The 24,490-nt window shown below is 36.8% G+C and overlaps 1 protein-coding gene across 1 annotated transcript; it reads right to left on the reverse strand.

Annotated features, from left to right (window-relative positions):
• Positions 1-656: 656 nt before the first annotated feature.
• Positions 657-23,668, reverse strand: serinc5 (serine incorporator 5). The gene is made up of 12 exons (XM_073860633.1): positions 23,496-23,668; positions 18,053-18,220; positions 14,389-14,567; positions 13,358-13,440; positions 10,608-10,701; positions 7,143-7,354; positions 4,912-5,004; positions 4,560-4,686; positions 3,085-3,154; positions 2,969-3,005; positions 2,735-2,889; positions 657-1,029 (listed from the first exon to the last, which is right to left on the reverse strand). Exons 1-12 carry the CDS (start codon positions 23,520-23,522, stop codon positions 895-897), a joined length of 1,380 nt encoding a protein of 459 aa, XP_073716734.1. The 5' UTR covers positions 23,523-23,668; the 3' UTR covers positions 657-894.
• Between the last annotated feature and the right edge of the window lie 822 nt (positions 23,669-24,490).

The raw sequence follows: 24,490 nt of genomic DNA on the forward strand, positions 1-24,490 counted from the left end.
ATTTATCAAAATATTTTCTTCATCATTTATCACAATACTTCCAAAATATTTTTTCCTACTATAGAAGTCTATTGTCACTTACTGCTGTGTGTTTACCAGAATTTCTCAAAATATCTTCCCCCGTGTCCATCAGAAAAAAGAAATCCACACAAGTCCAGAACAACACGAGGATGAGTAAATGATGACAGAATTTTCATTTTTGGATGAACTATCCCTTAAACCCTACTCACGATTTAAATCCCAACCAAAGCAAGCCCACAGAGGTAAATAACAGGTTGATCACAATGGTATACAAGCCCCTAAACCTAACACTGACCCTAATCCTACAATCTGATTGGTTGACTGGCAGAAATGTCCATACTTTGTAAAAGCCTTTCACCTGCACGTAATGACGTTACATCACCTTAATGTTGTCATAAGGATAAGCCGACTGTACTGTAACTGTAAGGTACATATTTTAATGTAAAGTCTAAAAGCATACTTGATACTTTGTTTAGTGAATCAATACACTATGATGTCACGAAACACATCATAAATACTTCAAGAGAGGCAGAAAAACTCACAGATGAAAATCAAAGATGCTTTGTTGATTTGCATAGAATTTTTCAGCCACCGAAAAGAAAAGCATTAAAAGCAGGACACGTACAGGTGAGGCGTGAGCCTGAGGGATGCGTTCGGTTTTATACCTTCATGTCAGTAAAGAAATAGGAGTCGTACACCAGCATGTAACATGATTTCTGTAACAATTCTCCATAAAAACAACGGCCATTAAAAGCTTATACTAAAAATTCTAAACAAATAAAAACTTGCAATATCAAAATACAAAACTCTCTCTCACACGCGCACACACAGTAGTTGGACAGTGGTGATAGTGGATTACGTTTAGAATTTTGTCTAGGCTAAAAATCTCTTTGGGAAGAGCATGGGTGCTATCAGGGTCCACATGTAGAGAAAAAGACAGACCCAACAGGACGCCATCTTGATCCAGAACACAGACCAGCTCCCATCCAACAGCCTCTCGATCTTCGCGTTGTCATAACTGCAGATGGAGAAGATCATTGCTCATTATAAATACAAATAAATAACAAATCACATATGATGAATAACTGTGGGCTAGTTTTTGCGCACAAATAATTGAACTACCAAATGAACTACAGATTGCTTTTGAGGAACAGACACCTCTAGTGGTAAATGTTACTAAACAGGCGAATTGATTGTCATTTTTGGCAAGAAAAATAAAAAATATGTACTTTTAAAGCACAACTTCTCATCTTGCACCAGCTGTGTGACGCGCCAGCGCGACCTCATATAATATGTCATCACTTCAAGAGGTCACAGATGATGCATGCGAAACTACCCCCAGTGTTTACAAGTGTGGAGAAAGTGGACCGTTCAGACATTGTTGTATGTGGAATGATACTAATTAATGTCTTTGTGTCAGTTTATTGTTTAAAATGGTCTGCAAATGTGCAGTTATATGTAACACGTGACCTTTCGACGTCATTACGCAATTACGTGAGGTCGCGCTGGCTCGTCACACAGCCGGAGGAAGAGGAGAAGTTGTGGTTTAAAAGTGTTTTTTCTTGTTAAAAATGACAATCGTTTTGCTATAAGACCCTTGTCCCTCGTTTGGGATCGTTTGGAGTCCTTTGAAACTGCAATTTTGAGCTGCATTGGAACTGTTGAGTGTTGGGGTCCATTAAAGTCCATTAAAATTAGAAAAATCCTGGAATGTTTTCCTCGGAAAACATAGTTTCTTCTCGACTGAACAAAGACAGACATCAACATTTTGGATGAAATAGTGTTAAGTAAATTATCTGGATTTTTCTTTTTAAGAAAATTGACTAATCCTTTAAACAGACTTACAGTTCCCTTTTGAGGGAACTTGTGCTTCATCACTGCGGTGACACTTTGGGGACACTTTTGGGTAAGTGCGACTGAATGTGTATATCATATTTAACCAATGGTAAGGCTTAACGACAAAGACAGGATGATGCGGGAGCCAGGAAGTATATAATTATCTGAAATATTGCCAGAGATGTCATTACAGGGACGCAGGAAGTATGGCAAGGGAGATGCAGCGTCTCGTTCCCTTCTCAGGGAACAACAGTTACATACGTAACCGAGACGTTTTCATTTGTCAAACACAACTGTGCAAAAAAGCATTTTGGTATAAATCAACATTCGCATACAGAAGATATAAGCATTCAAAGTGAACAGTTTAGCATGTGTGCATAAAAAGTCTAGAATTTTTATGATTATCCCACACTACACAGGGAATAATATGGATTTTATTCCAGAAAACTTCATGTATTAAATAGATTCAAGCACTTTCAATGACCTGTATCTATGTATGTATATTTTCAAAAACTTTCCCAGGGCCTTGAATTTCCCCCACAGATTTACAAACTTTCAAGGATTTCAAGGACCCGTGGGAACCCTGCACCAGTGCATGAGAAGATAAACTAAGAAAATGCACAGAACGCCTATCATAATTTTTCCATCTTTAATTCCAATTTGTAAATATTTTTAGTAAGTAAGTAAGCTCTCCTTTGCTTATGTTTTTATTCCCGTTTTAAGTAATGAACACCGACTACTGCCACCTGCTGGTACAGAAAGTATCTTATCTCACACAGCAATGTGAGCTGACCTCACTGTCTGTGCTAATTCATTGGCACTTTTTTGGTGTCCCTGCCCTTACACTGAAATATGAAAGTACACTTGAAACTATGTTGTTGTCATAATGAAACCAGTTGGTTACAGTCATCATGACGTAAAGTGAGCCGAGGAAGAAGACGAAATGAAAGTAGCAGTAGCTATAGATGGTTCCCTCTTTCTCATCATACATGACGTTCTGCCCTCCTGCAGTCTTCTCATCGTCGTAATCCTCTGGAGAAAAAAACATGTTTAAATAATCCACCAGGAGGCGCCACATAATTATTGTGCTTGTTTTAAGTAATCATCTAACCTGTATCATCAACGCAACAGAAGCAGCAGCGTGCTCTCTGAAATAAAGAAAAAAAAGATTGATTAATCATCTAAATGAACAGAATTTCACTCCGATAAAGCACAGCAGGTCTTCACCTCATTTTCTGGCATATCATTCCTGTAAACACGTAACGCTGCTGTGCTCCTCTTGGTGGTGGAGATCAGACTGTAAGGAAAAAATATTTTGATTTGAAACATCTTAAGCATCACAAAAAATGTATTTAGCCTCATGAAAACTCGATTTGATTTACAGGCACTGCTATGAATCATGAAACTAACAGCTGATGCATGTGTAAATACGCCCTTGGTGGGAAGGAACATCTCTAAAAAGCATTGCCTCAGCAGACATGTCTCCATTTAATGATAAACACATGCAAGTTCAACTCCTCGCAGTATGTGAGCTTTTAATCTTCACTTCATTCCTACAAGACTACCTGCTTTTAAATCTAAATTAACATCTTGTCAAAGCCGGAAAATTACACGTTTACATTCCCTGCGGATCTTTTCGGGATCACCCATTTTAACAACATGTTAGAGGGATCTGCGGCATGGCCAAGAATATCTGTAGTTAGTTTAAGGAACAGTTCACCCTAAAATTATTATTCACAGTCATGTCAAACCTTTATGACTTTCTTTACTCCATGCAACACAAAAGACGATGGTTTTGAGAGGGTTTAAAAATGATCTTTTTTTGGAGAACAGGATGTATGATTGACCGCAGACGGAAAAGTTTTCAGCACATGGAGACTTCATTTTCCTCACATTCTGTGAATTGAGAAGACTTGGAATATAGTCGCAAGAAATACTTCATGGTATTTTTATGGATGTTTTTATAGCTCTTTTTGAAAAACGACAGAGTGAATTACCCTCCAGTCTTGTTGTATTTAAAACAGCAGTTTTAGATTTTATTCACAGATGTTGTTTGGAACAACATGAGAGTTATCAAATAATTGACAGAATTGTCTTTTTGGGGTCATGTTCCTTTTAAAGGGACACTCCATTTTTTTTCCAGCTCCACTAGAGTTAAACACTTGATTTCTACCGTTCCGGAATCCACCCAAGCCGATCCCCGTGTCCGGCGCCACCACCTCCAGCATACAGCACAATTCATTGAATCTGATTAGACCATTAGCATCACATAAAAAAAATGATATTACGCAGTGCCTAAAAACAGTCCCCTTCTATTGATAGTAACCAAGGGGACCATTTCCGGGCAGTGCGCCATATCACAGCAAAGTCCTTGATTTTTCACTCGATTATCACTTAGAAAATCGCAACTTTTAATTTTACGTCGGTCTTAGTACACAATGTAACTACAGACGAGTCAAGTTTTAAATAGGACAAATTTCGAAACTCTGTTATTTTTTTAGCTCAATGCTAATGGTCTAATCAGATTCAATGGATTAGGCTAAGCTATGCTAAAAGTGGTACCGGCAGACCCGGAGATCAGCCGAATGGACTCCAAAACGGCAAAAACCAACTGCTTAACTCTAAGGGAGCTGGAAAATGAGCATATTTTTTTAAGTGACGTTCCCCTTGTGGTGCAAAAACTATAGTTTCATAGCTCATACCAAGAATACAGAATACAGCCGAACAGTATGGCCGTCCCGACACCCTTTACTATGGTGGTGTCGCTCTGCAGTCCCGAGTTGAGTGGAAAGACGCAAACGGTGATGTTGTTGCCGTTTTCAAGCACCGCTACAAGAAAAAAAAGGGAGAAAGCGTTTTAATAAAGCTCTATATGAGAACTGCAATGGGTGGTGTGGTGAATTGAACTCTTTAGAAAGCTATTGTGGCCAAGCAACTGAGTAGTTAACAGCTAACAATCTGTAAGATGAACCACAGGCCACACATATACAGAGCAATAAAGTGTGACAGACAGACAGACAAAAGTGAGAGCTATAAAGTCCACACGTCTCTTACTTTCAATGGGTTTGCTGGCGAGAGCTGAGAACGTGAGGTACATGACGTAGACGGTGATGACCGCAGGCTGCAGTAGACCTGAGGTGGGCTGAACTGTGTGGACAAAAGAGGAAATGGCACAGTTTTCAGATTTCAAACCACATTGTGAGTTCACAATGGGTCACAAGCCATAAACACATTATCTCTCTTTTCTTTAGAATGTATATTTCTAGATATTTTTAAGTTGAAGCTGCAATACATAACTTTTTTGGTAAAAATTAAACACGTTAAACTATGTTATTGAGCCTTACCTAAGCTCGCAACAGTAAGCTTATAATAATCACTTATGACATGGCTTACACTCTTCAGTTTTTGGTATCAAAATACAAATAATAATCATATGAAATAATCTAAGTAAAATCATAATCCAAATATTTGGTTCTAACTGAACTGAACTTCAGATTCTGAAATATTAACTGAAGTCACAGATAAGAAAATGCCACTTGATTTTGAGAGCATAGCACTGGGTTCCTCAATTTGTTTTCACCACAAGCCAAATTCTGTCAACAATACAAAGCCAAGAGCCACTCATCATTTTTAGATCAGAAAAATAGGGGCAACTGTCACTTTAAGAGCAAGTTCTGCAAAGAGCCAAGAGGCCTAATGTCACAAATGCGATTTTTTAACTGTTTATGTTCACTACAAGACAATAAATGTTTTAGAATACATGCCATGATGGTTTTGTGTGTATCTGTCCAGTAAAGACAGGAGAGAGAACATGTGTGGGTTGTTGAAAATGCCACTCTATATGCAAGTTTTGAATGTGTGCTTCTGTACGTAGCTTGCGAGTAACTGCTATGCAATCTTTATCACATTTAAGCTTGCTGCGGGAGATTTCACTTCAAACTTGAGGGTAGTAATGACTGACAACAGATCCAGAGCAACAATGCAAAAACATTACTGCGCGCTCCCTGTACAATTTGAGCGGTCGCACATGTAAAGTGAAACTAAAAAGCGAGCACACATTTAAATGCAATTTCAATACCTAATGCATGAATTGCATACAACATAATTACCCAACCAAATCTGTGAGAGAATGCAAAAGCATTAAAACATATTTCCCTCTTTAAGATAGGGTGGCGGTCAGGCCAGAGATACATTTTGGTAGCCCCACTAGAAAGCACAATAGCCCCAGGAAATCGGGCAAGCGATTTTGCGAGCCCTGTATGATTTGAGCTGTTGGGTACAATTCACGAATTTTCACAAGTTTGATTTTATTTGACTTTACAGGCACAAAATGAAATATGCAAAAAACGCCTGGCGAATCCTGATCGGCACATGACAACAAAGTATCACAAAATTGATTTGAAAGCAGTATTGTTGCATTGCTATCGTGATACTTTGATGTCATACCAATCGATCTGTGCAGTGTAGTATGCAAAAGTAGTAAGATTTCTTCTTATTGACAGTGAAGGTGAAGACTACAATCCCATTATTCCTTGCTCTTTAACAGCGTCATCAAGCTATTCCATTGTTGTTCTTTATCGACCTTTAGTGGTAAAAACCCCCTTTATTAACCCCCTGAAGCCGTGTGGATTACTTCTGTGAAGGATGGATGGAGTTTTTTGGCCTTCATATCATAAGCACCATTTACTAGCATTATAAAGCTTGGAACAAATGTTTTAATAAAACTCTAATTGTGTTCATTCATGTGAAAAAAGATAATCATATACATCGAGGATGGCTTGAGGGTGAGTAATTTTCAAGTCTGGGAAGCTATCCCTTTCACCCACCTAAAGGAAATAACTCAAGTTAGGTGCAATTTTATTTTCAAACAGAGATGGCGACAGAGTCTCAAATTATGAATTGCAGCTTTAACGTCTGAAGACAGCATTGTGTTGTTTACTGCAGGCAGTAATTTTACCATGAAATTAACTTTATAAAAAATGAACAAGTACAAAACCTAAAACTGATGCTGTTTTAGAAGTACAGCCATAAGACATTAGATCAGATAGACAAAACCTCAAAACATTCCTCTAAAATTTTACAGACATACACAATGACTGCTTAAAAACAATATCCTCATAAATGTTTGACTATTTATGATCATTGTATAAAACTGCCTCACACAATGGAAATCTTCCAGCTTCAGGCACTATGAATAACCTTTGCTGTTTAATATCAAACAAACATCTGCTTGTAAGTACAAAAAGTAGGTCAGTGAAGAAAGACCTTCAGCTGTGTAAACTCACAGGTCTGTATACAGGGTGAGATGGCCAACAGGGAGACGATGAAGCACAGGCCGCAGTTGACTCCCAGAAAGAGTTTGTTTAGGAAGCAGGCCTCAGGGTGGGTGTAAAATATGATCATAAAGACCATGGCTCCCACCGCTATGGAGAACAGCACCAGCGTGACCAGAGCCAATGCTGCGTACCACATTTTATTATAATCGGCCCCCGAACTCCTGCGGACAGACACAGAGGAGGTGGTTAAACAACACAAAGGCACTTTACTGAAGACATTTTTGCAAACACATCAAATAAATGGAATTGAAAACAGGGTTTTATTCTGAAGCAGACAATTTGAAGATTTTGAAAAATTTACAATTTTGGGTTGCTATTCAAATACGCAACTTGATCATATTGATCTGACCATGGTAAATTGTGGTACAAAAGTTCAGAACACTTTGTTTCTACTGAAGAATGCTCATTTGGAAAAATGTCAAATCATGCTGGGATAAATGAATCACCCAGTTTTGCACAATATTGTGGAATCTCTAAAGTAAACAATTTGGAACCTGAATCAAAAAGTTTTTTTTGACTATCACATTGTAACACAACGTGCTATCATCAAGTGCAAGGTATCAGTTTTTTTTTCCAGAAAATAAATGGCTTTCAATAAATTATAATTATTAATCATAACTGTGTTGTGAGTACTTTAAATAGAAAAACAGCAGTTACGAAAGTTAGAAATTCCCGTAATAAACCTTAATATAAATTAAATAGACAATAGAACTTTTAGGAGCAATTCAAATTTGTTGAAATGGTTGAAGAGTTTGGGTTAAATTAATTGAGCTTATTTGACGACGACGAAGACAATCTCGTTAAATAAGAGAAAAGGAACCTAACAAATATCAAATTCATTTTAAAGCCGCAATCTGTAACTTTTTTGGTTAGAAATAAAGCATAATCAGTTACTGAGCAAATACCCAAACAATCAAGTCTTCACCGGAAGTGCACATTAAATAGCACAAGCTTAGTCAGATAGCATCAAAATATACGTTAGCAGCCTATGTTAATCTCTAACGATTTGGGATAAATATGATATTATTTAATGTTAAACGTGATTAAATGTGAGTGGCGCGACAGGGATTTGAGCAGTGTCCAGAGTCACAGCGGACAGCCGCAGACGGTGTGCGTACATTCATAGAAAATAATGTGTTCTGTTTTTAGATTCGTAGCATGACGCGAAGCTTTTTGTCCAGTGTGCGACCCCCTTCAGAGAAGCACGCAAGTCGCACATCCGCTGCTCATTAAGCTTTTGAGCACTTTTGCCATTTTATTGGCCTTAAATACATATATGCGTCAACATTATTTTATTCCAAATTTTTTGTCTTAAAGTGGAAGTTAACAAATTTTGCTCCTGTCTGTCACTCATGTTTTTGTGAAAATCTTTCACTGCTCTTAACCAAACATTTTTTTATCTTTAATAAAATATACATTATTATTTATTATCATTCTTTCATCACTGTCTCTCTTCAGCGTGCTTTAGTTTTGTTTTTATCATCTTTTTTTATGCTTGTATAAGTTTTTTGTTAGAATTACGAAAATTCTATGGCATTACATATTTTAGTAACATAAAAACCTTATTAAAAGATACAAAATTCTATAAAATAAAATGAATCCTATTGTGATTGTAATGTCGCCCACCCCTAATTCACACTGATAAGCTTATAATAATGATTTATAAGTTGAGCTGTAAAGTCGAATTTCGCAGGAAATGTAAGTTGCCTAAAGTAACTTTCAATTTTACGTTTTAAGCAGTAAATCCATTTATATTTTCCTAAAGCCCTGATGATAGAGTCCAGAAATTTGAAAAATATCAGTCTACATTCATTATGGATGTGACAAAAAAGGAAAAGTTTTTGGGAGACAACATACTTTGTAGGAATTCTGTGAATTAAAGATGCAGTGTGTAAATTTTAGTGGCATCTAGTGGTGAGGTTGCGAACTGCAACCAACGACTAAATCCACTGCTCATCTATTGCTTTTGAAACACATAGAAAAGCTACGGTAGCCGCAACCGGACAAACATGTCATCGTTGGAGACAACTTAGTAAAAAAGTTTGTCCATTAAGGGCTTCTGTAGAAACATGGCGGCACAAAATGGGGCTTCCATGTAAGGGGACCCCCGTGTATGTAGATAAAAGCGTCTCATTCTAAGATAATAAACACATAACGGTTCATTATGAAAGGTCTTTATACACACCTGATAATATAGTTTCTATATTATTTTGCATTCCTGTCAAGAGATCCTTCTAAAAATCACACACTGCACCTTTAAAAGGCACAAACCAGAAGCAATAACACCCAAATAATGGAGAAGGGACGGCTCTTCAAATAACAAATATTATTTCCTTTTATAAAGTTTTGTATGAGCATTTATGAGGAATAGACAACACTATGGATGTGACATTTCTGAAATTTGCACTTATTTAGACTATCAAAAATAATTAAGAGATGCTTTAAAAACTTTAATAGCCTTTGCATGTGTATGTATTTAAACCACCAAATATTAACATTTGAGATATCAGTATGGTTAAAAACTTTACTTTTCATGATAAAGTTGACATTTGCATCAAATTGCCCAAATTCTGTTTCGTCTCAGACTTACACAAAATATATATTTTTTAGTTTTGCAAGTGATAAAGAAAACATGTAAGGTGTTATGAAATCCCTGCTGCCAGTCTAGGACAGTTTTCTTTTGGGCTAAAGTCTTCATTTGTTTACAGACAGATAGAGGATAGGAAACTCTGATGCTGCTGTTAGTTTCCTGTCTACAGACTGGACAGCAGCCAAGAGTCACTTTCTTTCCCTCCCTATAATGTCAACACCACACAGGCGTAGTCAACCACAGCACCATACAATATTTATGATGCACTCCGGAGAGCAAGCGCTCTGCTCAAGACATCCAGAAAATTTGTTTTCCCTTTCAATCTTCATCTGAAGTGTTTCATGACTTTGAAACTAGCAATGAAACTACAAACGGTCTTACTAGAACTGGTATGAACCTGTTGTGTTTGGTATTGAAACTTTGGGGGCAACTTTACTTCAAATATCCATGTGATTTGTGCATCGCACTTGATTTCCCGTAGTGCCTAAAATAAGCTGCACTTGGGCTAAAACTTTCCCAAAATTATTTCAACCTAGTTATTTTAAAGTCCACATTTGTGTGCACGTTTCTTGGACCACCCTGCCTGGCAACCATGTAACCTCTCTCTGACAGTGGAAATTAAAGGCAGTTAGATAATACAGTCTCTCTTCCCAGACCTAATGATTTCCAGTTGCGCGAGTTCGAGTTACCAGGGAACAGTTGGACACGATGATGGAAAGTATTGGAAATTGTTCTCCAATGGCCTAATAAGTTTTCCATTCTGTAAATGAATAAAGTAAAGACAGAGGAAAATGCTCTGTGGAAAGCATTGAGATTGAGCTCACCAGTTCTGATTCCATCTGTGGGCAAACTGGACGAGAAGCATTAGCTGGATGAGAAGGAAGAGAAACCCGCCAGCGGCCCCCACATAACGCCACACTTTGAAAGAGAGACAGAGAGAGAGAAAGAAAAAGAGAGAGAGAGAGAGAGCGAGAGAGAGAGAGAGAGAGAGAGAGAGAGACATGAGTCACAGTCAAGGGTCTTTAAAATATAGACTGCTTTCTTCTAACTGCCAAGCACACCATTTAATGTTTGAGACATTACGAAGTTTGGATTGAGATATAATGCAAATTAAAGTGTAGGTCATCCTGCATCTTCAAATGTTTACTAACCAAAACAAGTATTATTGCATTTTGGACTATATACTATAGTATTTTTTAAAATTATGTGGTAACCCTGCCAGTGAAAACCAAGCCTTTTTTTGAAGTTGCCCGCCAGCATTTTTGTGATTTTAACAAACATTTCAAATGCCTTCTAGGAAAATTTTCATCTATAAATATATAAACATACAAATATATCAAATGAAAGAACAGACCCTCGGCTTTCAAACAAACAAACAAATAAACTAACAAAACAGGAAAAAACGTTTCATCCTATCTTCAATTGTTCTCTTTTGATAACCTCTTAAATATGGGTAAGTTTCTTCATAAATACCAAATTTTGAGCAAAAAGCTGAAATAATTGCATTTTTGTAAAGGAATTTAAAGGAATAGTCTACTCATTTTCAATATTAAAATATGTTATTACCTTAACTAAGAATTGTTGATACATCCCTCTATCATCCATTCATTCAATGGTACCAATCAGAGATAAAGTTAGAAGTGACCAAACACATCAACGTTTTTCCTATTTAAGACGAGTAGTTATACGAGAGTCTGACTGAAAAGTCTGCTCCCCTTCTCCCTCTCATAATGGGAGAGGGAGGGTGTTACGGCGCCGAGTCGAAGTGTAGCTCCTCTTTTAAATCCGCTTAGAAAAGCGCTATGTTTTATTTTGTACCACCAAACTTGCTGGTATAACTACTCGTCTTAAATAGGAAAAACGTTGATGTGTTTGGTCACTTCTAACTTTTTCTCTAAATGGTACAATTGAATGAATGGGGCTAAGCTAAATGCTATCGTAGCGTCGCAGCGCGCTCCAGCACTTACGTGCACGCACACAGATGATAGAGGGATGTATCAACAATTCTTAGTTAAGGTAATAACATATTTTAATATTGAAAATGAGTAGACTATTCCTTTAATTAGAGATCAGATTCAGAACAATTATCAAAACATACACAGAGTTTAAAATTTGTAAAATTCATTTTTGCTACATTTTTTTTTTAATTGGCTTAGATAATAGCAGAATTACATATTACTGTAAAAACTCATCAGGAAAGCATCATTGGCAGGGAAATGTTTTCTCTTAATTGACAATATAACTCGTCAATGGCAGGGAAAGAGTTAAAGCTATTTCATGCATTTTGACACATTAACAGTGTTTAAGAGTTGGATGCTAAACATAGGCAGTGTCAAAAAAGTGCATGATGGAGTATTTCTGTGCTGAATGCACTTCGCTTGGGTTCGTACAAGTTTCGCTTAGCTTCATGTAAAGGTACGTATGAAAGATTCATACTGTACGTATCTTGCTTTATTGCAATTAAGTGGAGTGGAAGTCCTTATACGGGCACTTTAACTGGGAATAGCACACACAAACCAAGAGCTGACATAAAATCAGCATCACTAGATAAGTTTGTTGTTGTTTGTGAGGGAAATTTAAGCTTGTTCAACTTCCCAAAAAACCCAACATTATGGAAACATTATGCGTGTGCATTTGTTTAAAGCTGGATTTCGTTGAAATGGGGCAGTCCGAACCGGGTCATTAATCGCAAGCCGTAAGTAAAACTGCACCGAATTGCTGTTTTGTTGGCAACAGAGTAAGTGCATATAATGTAAATGACACAAACATGTAGGGAATCATAAGTTATTTAGAGATAATAGGATAATGTTTTGTGTTTTTTGCTTGCTCGAGGCTCGCTCCATCTGCAGTAGTCTTCCAGGAGCTCAGGCTTATTTGAAAGTAGTCTGTCTTTTATAAATCTGATAAAACTAAGGAGTCCAGTGTAACACAACAGAAATAGTGCTCATGCAATCCTCTAATCACAAGGTCAGTGATAAAGGATGTTGTGAGCACAATCTGAACCGGACAGATGGCCTTGAGTGGATATAATGTTCTTCTTGCAGCTTTCAAACTCAACACTGTTAACTCTTTCCCCGCCACTGATGAGTTATCTTGTCAATCCACAATACCGCTATTATATACCGCACTTCCACAACTTATAAAACCCGGATGTTTGTTCATCTAAGTTTTGAGGATCGCTCTGAATCTGATCTCTATCAAAAGTCCTTTACAAAAATTACCTCAGCTTTTTGCTCAAAACTTGGTGTTTTTGAAGAAACCCATATTTGAGAGGTGATAAAAAGAGAACTAATGAACGTTTCTTTTTTAAAGCAGAGGTTCTTTTCCTTCATTTAATATATGGAATGTTTATATATTTAAATACTTATTTATTTATATATTTAAAGAAGAGTATTTTCTGGGAGGCATTAAACTTTTGTGAAAATCATAAAAAAATCCTGGCGGGGAAAGAGTTAATAATAAATAAATAAATAAATAATAAAACTTTCCCACAATTTAAAACATCAATGAAAAATAACAAGCCTGTACAACTAGATAAAAACTGTTTGGCATTAGAAAACGGATTATAATTCACCTTCTAGAAACTTATCTTGGTTTGGGAGAAAGAATCCACCGGCACAGCAGCCCAGCAAAGCCACAAACTTAAAGAACCAAAATCTGCAAAGAAAGAGAAGAAAATGCTACATTTAAGACACAAAAATATATTACAGCTATCATGTCGGTAATAGGGATGCACCGAAATTTCAGTCTCACTGCAGCTGTTATCACAGCGCTACACAACAAAGTGCGATATTGGGGACATTTCCCAAGCCTTTTTTAAAATGTCAAATCAATCTCTGGTGTCCCCAGAGTATGTATGTGAAGTTTTAGCTCAAAATACTATATAGATAATTTATTAAAACATGAGAAAATTCCCACTTTTTAGGTGTGAGCAAAAATGTGCAATTTTGGGGGGTGTCCTTTAAAATGCAAATTAGCTGATCTATGCACTAAATGGCAGTGCCGTGGTTGGATAGTCCAGATAAAGGGGTGGTATTATCCCCTTCTGACATCACAAGGGGATTATTAAAACTTTTTTATATTTTGTTAATTTTTCATCCAATTTTGATGTGCTAAAAGTTTGAAGGTTAACTTTGGTCGCAAGTCCGGGAAAACGGATGATAAGCTGCGGTTCTCGATTGGGAAAATAACTGAAATGAACAACCCTAGTGGATACAGGTCAGAAGTGTTTTATGGAGGGATTTTGGACCTGTCCGTTTTTAAAATTTATTAGCTTCAGGCTGCCCTTACTTATACTTCCGCACTTTGCATTTCACAAAGATCTGTACAGCAACATGAAGATCTGGGGCTAAACCAGTCTGTTCGCAATGGTGAAGTTTGCCTTCAAACGCTATTTTTCTGGACAGACCTTCTAATTAATACATCTATTTCACACTTTAGTTGTGGTGAATAAAGGAGAATCGGGGGGCGTACAGTCCAAACAAAGCATGGTGGTCTCTATACCTCCCGTGAACCCGGCTGAGGGACCAGCGAGAAAACAGAGGAGGAGCCGGCACTCTTTCCAGTGTAAATACCACTTCAAAAGTGCCGGGGTGGATCACATACCCGTTGTGGACAGCCGCCCGGCATTCTGTGCTGGTTCGCACCCGAATGGTGAACAAGGCGAAGAATAAGAAAAAGCAGGCCATGCCGAAACAGACTTTATACACGGCTGAATATCCCACAAGCGTGCTGCAGTTCTCCCCAGCGTTTAGCTGGAGACACATGTCTTCATAGAATGGAATCTGTGAAAATGTGAATAACAAAAGAGGAATAAAGTCACATTGAGGAACAGAATACATACATTCGCCCGGAGACAGAAATTAAACTGACACCCCTATACTGTATGTCACAACTAAAAGTCAAGACGTACCAAGTTCTCTTTGATAAGGACCTACTGTGGTTTACCAAAGTGAAAGGGTCATATATATTTGAAAAGCACTGAATTAGGGTATGTAAGTACTTAAGTCATTAATCAATTTAGGTTGTTTAATGGCGAACAGTAATATGTAGATTTTTTTAAATAAGTAAGCTGACATGTATCAAGAATCGTTTTGTATAAATCACGGTGTGACTAACTGAATCAAATAGTAGGTTGCCTGAATCCAGCCTTATCTGCTGACAAAGCTAAAATTCAGCCTGACTGATATATCAGACTAGCAGGAGACTGATAGAAAAGCTGTAATCATGACAATCTCTTTACATTAGTACTGTAGCGGTATCAGAAGACACTATTGTATGTTAATTATATCCATTCAAATGATCTTTTATCAAAAAAAATTGTGTGTGTGGTGACATAACTAATGACATCACCGTAATTGGTGCATAAGTTTAGGTGTGTCACAAAAAATCTGACATTAAGCCGCTTCCCAAAAAAATTTGAGGATATTTAAACAATTTATGAAAATTTTCGCAGCTGTCATTTAAATTTCACAAAATATTGAAAATAATTTTTGGAAAACGCACGTAAAAAGAAACAAACGTTACCTTGCACACAATAAACATCATAACATCTATGAGGTAATGCCTCTCGCTGTACTACAATGCTTCATGACAAATGTATAATTTTTAAGCTTAATTGATGTTTTATTAATATTATAAAATCTTTTTTTATATGCGTTTTAGTTTTCATGGTCATTTTGGTTTAATTTTAGACGTTTTGTTATGTGATTTTGTCATTTTATCCTTTGTGTATTTTCTATATTGCTACATAAGTTTATTTTGATTTTGATGACATTGTTAGATATATATAACAAATTAATTTTACTGCCCCAACTTCAAACATATTTCAGTGTATTACTAAAGCAACAATTTAAAAGCTTGTTTAGGTTATTAAATAATATTCAGATAATTATTTGATTTGATTTAAGTTAACAGAAATGTTTTAATAGTTCAGTAAAGTTTAGTAAATAACCCGGATTAGGTAAAGAAATAAATGAAAATAAACAAAGCAGCGGTACAAATCAAAACCGAAAGTTTTCAGCTTTAAGATGCCGTTATCCCCTTCGGAGGTTGCACGTGATGAAAATCTATCATGTGACACTACATTTATTTGCGTTAAAGCTTTTTTTTTACAAATGTATTTCCAAATTTGTTTTTTTTTTATCAAACTAGGCATTTGAGGTATCAACATTGCACTTACGTGCTTAACCTAAACAGAAAATCAGGTTTGTCAATATTTGCAAAATTTAAGCTTAATCGATAATTAGCATTTCCATCAGGTCGACTGGTAAACTTTTTGAAGGCCTTAAACTTTTTTCACAAATAGCCTTGGATGGAAACATGTCCACTGATAAAAAAAATGTAAACCTTGTAACTTTTTGGATAAAAGCATCTGCCAAATACATATATGCCCAAACAACCATGGTAATAGACCTTTCTCACAACTTCCGTATTTATGACCGGAAATACGCAATCGTCACGGAAATCTACTTCCTCCGCAGTCAAGGCAATGTAAAAAGCCGTATCTGTTCCATTAATTCCCTGTTGATGGTGAAGTTAGACAGAAGTGGATTTAGGCTATCCGGCGAGATTAAGGACCTAACTTCACCATAAGAAAGTGGAGCACTTATGTATGCAGCAGACACTTCACTAAAGACGACTACATTTTAGAGCTCACTGGTCGCCGCTTGCAACCAAATGCTGTCTCTACCCATTTTTCTTGGAACGAGTTCACCCCGACACACAAACATACGATCACAGACATTACCAGACAAAAATGTTAACTGATAATGATATCATCCGGCTAACGTTAATGTTGCTACACACAAGACGTTCGCTTGGACAACCATAGGCAGTAATTGAATGTAATTTGTACCATAATGCTTCATTCAAAGCAGACTATAATGTTTTAGTAAGGTAGTCTATATCATCTACTATACATACATTATGTGTGAGTGGACACTCTAATAATGTGTTGTTTTAGTTAACAGTTCAGTAACAGTTAGACTCGCTCTCTACTTACCTAGAAATGTATGGACAAATTCTTCATGGAAAAAGTTTTCCTCAATTAGTCGTGTCACATCAGCAAATGTAATATTTGGCAAATCCGTTAACAAAGTTGTGTAGACTCTTTGATCCATTTTAAACTTGCCTGGGTTTATGTTTTTCTAGTGTGTTTACGCTTGACAGGAACTCCGCTTTCACGACGATTACGTATTTCCGGTTACTGTGAGAAAGGTCTATACTGTGCTACAATTTCTAGAACATGGTATTGCAGTATTATTTTTTGTAAGTGAACTATACTTTCATTATTTAAGGAGTAAGAAGTATATAGAGATCAAACCAGTATTTCGACTCTCTTTTGTGGTTACTGACATGAAAGCTGGCTGAACTGTTGGGCATTTTCTAAAGTATGTTCAGGCTCCACACATTCTGCATTATGTAATCCTGCCATAAAGCTGACAGTGCTATTATACTGCAGATAATCATTTAATATTTATTATCATTAACAGTTATTAAAGTGTTTCTGTGCCAGCAATGCAAAAACATTTCCCATCCAGTGTTGTAACTGCACAAAACCACCAGGTGGGGATTTAATAGGCATTTAGTTGGAGCTACTTGAAAAAGCCGTTCAACAGCATCTGTAAATCTTTAGGTTTTGGGCACCTGAATGGCAGATCTTTTGTGCCTCACCAATAAGAAGGGTTTTTGTAAATGTGTTTTTTTATACTCGTGGCATTTACACAGTTCGGGTTCATTGTGGTTTGGAAAGAAAGGCTGGGCTCATGTTACACGCCTGCAGCGTTTCAGTTTATTCAATGCCTGTTCAGTTACCGTTTTTGTACAACTATAAAACTAATGCAACGATTTCTGAGCTAAATGATACTAAGAACCACAAATATGTTGTCCTACATTCCTCAGGTGTTTTGAAGCAGAAGTGCTGAGTGTCTGTCTTTTGTGTTTTTCTGAATAACAAAGACCGGCCGATCGTAAATAAAGCCCTGATGTGTCTACAGACCTTTTCTTTAAAGAAAGAATGCTTTAATACTGTGCCTAACACAAGTTTTTTTAAAGGTAGAGACATAAGCTTCTTCTATAAGGCTAAACAAGCATTTCTTTGGTACTTCTTGAAACATGTCTTGTTAACTTATGTTTGGTGAAAAACTAAAATGACTGTAAACAAGTTAACAACACACGTCAAGTCACTTTGAATTACAGCATCCACAATCTGCCTACTAACTTGTAGGCACATTCGATTCGAGCTAGAAATGAACTTTTACAGACTTACATGTTTTCGCATTCCCTGCTCCACAGTGGGTGACATCATGATGACACAGGTGACGGTGACCAGCATGAAGAATAGGGTGTACATGAAGCGGGTAGACGTGGACTGTTTGATCTTTGGACAGCAGCCACAACACAGAGAGCAGGCGGCCGAGCCACAACAGCATGCCAGCTGCAAAAGAGCATGGATGTTTTTTTAATAACACTTTTTGTGCCATTTTGTGATTTATAAATAATACACATGATCTGTAAATTTGTCTATTTGGATTTATAAAAAAGCCCTTTTCGTGACTATTACATCTGTAAGGACAAAAATGCAGCCAAGTAAAACTGAAATGTGCTGTTGAAATGAAAAAAAAAGCATTGAGGGGATAAGGGACATCTCATTGGCTGTTTTCACCTGTAGCAGCAAAAATGGCTCATTCCTATTGGCTGTAAGAAATAGTAAATCTGTGCTGTTACTATGAAGCAGTTTGAATCACATGATGCAAGACTCAGACATAACATGAGGCAATGAGATCAGATTGAGCAGATACAGATTCAGTCCAAACATCTGTGACAATCTCTTAATCTTTTCATCTAGCGTTTCTAAACAAGAATGCGTCAAAAAACATGAAACAAAGTAGATAAATGGTTGACTTGACATGAATTTTATCTTTGTACAATGTCACAAATGCATAAAAATGTGAATTTAATATATATTTAACCATATGCAGGTCTCTATCACTTGTGTGTCTTGCTTTTGTGTTTTTTCATAGGTTTGAAAATTACATTGTGACAAATTAATTTGATATATATTCAGCAACAATTAGATATAGTTTTTAAAAGTACTAATATAAAAAATTTGAAATGAATAAAAAAAGTATTATTTTTAGTATGATCTGTAAAAACACTAAAGTTATTAAATTACTTATACAAAATGTCTATATTCGGTTATTTAGAATGACATCTATTGATACGATACATTTCAAATTGTTGAATCCCAGCCAAATATTGTCCTATCCTAACAAACCATACATCAATGGAAAGCTTATTTATTTATTACCTTACAACCAGGGTCACAAATATTTAATGGGGCAATTCATTTTAGCAACCCAAAGACACAATCCTGAAACCCCTCTGATTATCTTAAACAATTTAGAGCGCTGTAAACAACAAAGGACAAAATGTTTATCAATTTGTTGCTACATACCACATCAAATTAAGAGCACCACATTTAGGAAAAACCCTGAACCCATGACCTCAACCCCAGCTACATTAACAAAAGCACTTCTCCATCACCCACCCAGACAACAGGTGGTTAGCCGGCATGACCCCGAGACAACAGCTTCATTCCTCCACGGCACCATGGAGTCCCACTCACTCCATGGTCAAACACCTCAGTTTAGATCCTTTCACAAAGCAGACCAACCCCCATGCACAGGAATGCACAATGTGAAACATCAGATTATGAATACACATTGTTATACAAATTAATTCACATCTCTTTACCTATAGTTAGTTAAGCATGAAAAATGGGAAAGAGATAACCCATGATTCCGTTAACCCGGGATTTAGAATAACCCGGCGTTAACGAGTTCAAGTGTGAAAAGCCCTTATGTGTGAAAAGGACTTTTGATGCTCCTCAACCACCCTACAAGAGCCTTTCTTAAACACTCTCCTGAGACCAGCAGGGGTCAGGGTGAAAGGGGACAAATTTAGGGTTAGGACAATAATCATGATCCTGTCACACTCCTCAGAACTTGTGGTAAAACTCTTAGAAACTGCATCCCAAAGTGGAGGAACACTGACCTATAAATATGGGTTTTCACTACAATTACGGCCACAGAGAAGTTGAAGAGAACTAGACAGTTTAGGTTAATTTTAATTAAACTTATTAGAGAACTGTTGAGTGCTAAAAACAAGTTACTTCCTCTAGTGACAGTGAGCGAGAGTACCCCAGTTCTGCAAAAAGTGTTTGAATTTCAATGACCACAAAAAAACAAAATATACAATACTTTTGGGAAATATCAAACTGAAGTACAGTACAATAAGTTTTCCAGCCCAAAAATATCCCATTTTAGACTAATTGTGCCTTAAGGGCACTTTATAAGGTTCAATACAAGTTTAGGTTCCTTGAACTAATTTTAAGCAAACTACAAAATATCTACAATGAATGACACATGGCAGTTTTCTGGAAAAATCAACATTATGCAAATACAAATTCTGATGATGGACATTTTAAGAGTAATAGCTCATTTAAATATGACACTTTTTTATAATTCTCTCACCTTAAAGGGACACTACACTTTATTTTACAAATATGCTAATTTTCCAGCTCCCCTAGAGTTAAACATTTGATTTTTACCATTTTGGAATCCATTCAGCTGATCTCCGGGTCTGGCGGTACCACTTTTAGCATAGCTTAGCATAATCCATTGAATCTGATTAGACCATTAGGATTCCGCAAAAAAAAAATAACCAAAGAGTTTCGATATTTTAGAGTAACGATATTACGCAGTGGCCAAAAATAGTCCCCGGCTATTAAAAGTTACAATGGGGACAATTTTCGGGTGGTGCGTAATATCATTGTGCCTGCTGCAGCCACGTTACGGCAGCAAATTCCTTGATTATTACGCCAGAATGACAGTATAGTTCCTAGCCATATCTGCCTAGAAAATCACAACTTTTAATTTTCTGTCGGTCTTAGTACACAATGTAACTACAAAAGAGTCAAGTTTTAAATAAGAGAAATATCGTAACTCTTTGGTCATTTTTTAGCGCGATGCCAATGGTCCAATCAGACTCAATGGATTATGCTAAGCTATGCTAAAAGTGGTACCGCCAGACCCGGAGATCAGCTGACTGGATTCCAAAACGGTAAAAATCAAATGTCCAACTCTAAGGAAGCTGGAAAATGAGCATATTTTCAAAAAAAGGGGAGTGTCCCTTTAATGACATATCACATGCATGTGTCTTTTATTCTTCAGTTAAACACAAATTAATAATTTTATACTAAAACGCAGTTGATATATCGTCAAATCTCATTGATTCTTGCACGTCTCATGATGAAATATAAGTATGAGTATGACAACTAATCGCAAAACATACAAGAACCCATGAGATTGAATGTTATTTTAGCCCTCGTATAAGAAGAAAACATGATGCCATTTTAATATAAATTATTTGTTTGGTTCAGCTAAATCACATACATTTATGGCAAGAGGGTGAGTAGTAGGCTACATTATGAGAAAATCCACTGCCATACCAAAACCGTTCTTGTCTTGTAACAGTGGTTTTCAACCTTGGAAACCACTGGTGTAATGATTCAGACAACCGTGCTGAGAATTCCGGGCCGAGAAGGATTTGTAATCGTGCTGTGCTGAACCAGGCTCGAAACATAACTGTAACTGTTCCTTACCATTATCAGAACGGTCCGGCATCGTGATGGTGGAAAAGCGCTCCTAGATATTTTCTCATATCTAGAACTACTCCTTTAACTTTATGAAATGCTGATTTCTCCTCTACATGAGGACAAAGAGCTTTAATATCTCACTAAAGTGAAACTGTGCAGACAATAAATCTATAGTTCCGATGTCATGAATGGTTTCTTTCTGGGTCTGTTAGCCAGGCAATTGTGGAGCTGGAACAAAAATGCATTACTTCACTGTTTGAAGTATACACTGAAAAGTGCTCTTTTGTCCGGTGTGAAATGTACCATAGTAACACTGAAGAGTCAAACTATCCTTGCTGGACTTGAAGATGAAGACAGGAAGCTGGATGAAAATGGGGTTTTAATGGGAATCACTTGACAGCAAATTCAAATACAGAACAACGCAAAGGCTTGTGGGTCAAAAGTAAACACCATGTGAGAAGCCAGTGAGAGGGATGCGTAATTTAAGTGCCGGCTGTGTGAAAATCACAGGGGCGAGGAGGTCTGACCGAGTCAAGACCACCCATAAAGTCAATAATGAAGATCTTTTCACCCAGGAGGTTTCTGCTCAGCAGAAAAAAACTACTGTAGATGGAAAACTTTACTCTACAAAACACTGGTGTGTGAAACCCTAAAATGTCTATGTGTTTTGGGCAATAATAGGATGACAAACCTTCCTTTTGGATAGAGAATACATCATCAGGGCTGAATCATACGACAGTCTCTCTCATAACTCAAACCCAGACAACTGACGGTGATATCACACATATAGCCCTTTACACAGACATTACGGAAGATACACAAAAAATGTTGCATATAAACCACATGCATACAGGAAGGACTACAGCTACTATAAATAACCAATTACAAAAAACAAATACAGCATCAAAAAATTCTGTTAACATGCAATATAGCTTAAATAAACTAACAACTCTGACATCACATGGGCTTACGTTGTCAAATGACTTTTTTGTTTTAAAGAAAACAAAATGATGGAGACATCCGCAGAAATCTATATTCTATCCTGTCCCAATGTGTTTTCACCGACATACAGAGGGTTAAAATTACTGTCAATATCCAATTAAAAGTTAAACCAAGTGTGCTACATAATGATAGTAATTAGTTAACAAACATGGATTGGAGACTACATAGCGATAACAACTCCATGCATTTGTGGGGCCGCCGGCTCCTGACAAGCTTAGCGCTAATGAGACAACACTATTGAGGCTGAACACTGGCTGAAAGATCTCCATTTCCAGGGCTAATCTTGTGCAAACAAGCAACCACATGGACCCCAACAGGAAATAAAGGGACCACCCGCAGACGCCCACAACATACAAAAGGACTACAACACTGAGATGTGTTGTGACTTTAAGACAGAAATAAGACCACTGAATACGTAAAGAGGACAATGTTGACAATTGTGTTCATCAGATCCAGACCAGAATCATTCCTGTGCTGATCCAGTCTCTGGTTTTGTACGCTGTATGGGGTTTTATTACAAGCACATTAAAACAATGTCAGACAGGGACACATTTATCCAGACATGACAGACTGTAATAGTGATGATGACGTAATTTCCCTTACAATAACATACAGTACTAGATAGAAACAGCGTGTTGCTATTCTTTTCTACATCAGAAGCATTGATGTCTACTTTTTATAAAGTCACATTGTGTTTGAAACACGGGAGTTTTGTGTGATTTAACAATATTTTATTTACTGTTTCAACGAAAACTGACGATAAACGGCACATCAAATCACGTTTAATGCTAACCAATGACTGACAGAAAAATAAGAATGACACTAAAAGCTGCCTGTGTACTACTAAACTGTTACTTCTTCATTAACAATCAAAGGTTTCAAAAGAAAAGGCTTTCATAAAACTTTTCCCTTAAATATGATGAATATACACATGAACATTTAGAGGAACGAAAGATATTTTAAGTCACAGAAAGCGAGAGATGCGCGCGGACCGTCCATGAATCACTGACGGTTAATACATGACGTACAGTATAGTCAATATATCACTCACCTGAGACACACAACACGGGGTACACATGGTGACAGTGGGGTAAAATCCTCTTTTACACACGCTGATCCAATCCAAATGCGAGTATTTTTATTCGCACGATCGTGCCTCGGCGTCTCCACAGCTTCCCTCGCGAGCGCCGCTCACAATAGACTGACGTCGTGCACGCGCGCTCCTACTCGGCCTGCGCGTGGACGTTTGTGATGCTTCCTTAGATCAAGACCGAGATAAAGTCACGGTGTTGTGGTGGTTTACAGTGATAGCTTACTATCAAAATACATTTCGTATCTAAAATTCAAATCGAATAAAGCCTCGCAGCTCATGACTTCCGCTGTCGTCATGATATGAGGTTTCAAATTTCCCTCGACCACGATGACAATAAACAAACATGAAAGCTATGTACAGTAGCCTAGTTACCTGTGTACGTATGTAACGTTACATTCATTAATGTACTAACGTTACCTCACAACAAAAGGTACATATTTAATTTAGCTCTGGCGATTTAGATGTTGTGCTTTGAAATATATGTCATGCGTGTAGTATATTTTATTGTATGTTTACAATAGTAAACTAGTAAAATCCCTATTACTATATTGATTTTCAAGCTTATCATAATTAATGTATAGCCTACTACCGTATTCACAAATTTATCACTTCACTATATTTAATATTACAGAACAGTTTAATAAACATTAACAGTGTACATTGTAGTATACTAGTATGTATACTAGTAACAGTTGACTATAGTAAATCCCTTACAAAAATAACCATGTTTTTGCACCAGTTTATACCAGTAAACCATACTATAGTTAAACATAACACAAAATAACCATGGTTTTATTGCAAAGGCATGGTTACACTGTAGTAAAACCATTATTTTGTCATTGGTTATCAATACAATAAAACATGGTTAATTTTCAGAAGGAATACTACACTATACTAAAATATTTTATGATGTTTCATTTGCTTTGTTTATATGTTATATACTGGTTAAAGTG

Source organism: Misgurnus anguillicaudatus, chromosome 22 (genome assembly GCF_027580225.2).
Source record: "Misgurnus anguillicaudatus chromosome 22, ASM2758022v2, whole genome shotgun sequence".
NCBI lineage: Eukaryota > Metazoa > Chordata > Actinopteri > Cypriniformes > Cobitidae > Misgurnus > Misgurnus anguillicaudatus.

Excerpts from the sequence above, each read along its gene's own strand:
- serinc5 (XM_073860633.1), bottom strand. The coding sequence starts at position 23,522 with ATGTGTACCCCGTGTTGTGTGTCTCAG. Across the intron at positions 3,155-4,559 it reads GGCTGTATTCTGTATTCTTG|TCTGATCTCCACCACCAAGA; the intron begins GTATGAGCTATG and ends TTTTCCTTACAG. Across the intron at positions 1,030-2,734 it reads ACTGGTTTCATTATGACAAC|GCGAAGATCGAGAGGCTGTT; the intron begins AACATAGTTTCA and ends AGTTATGACAAC.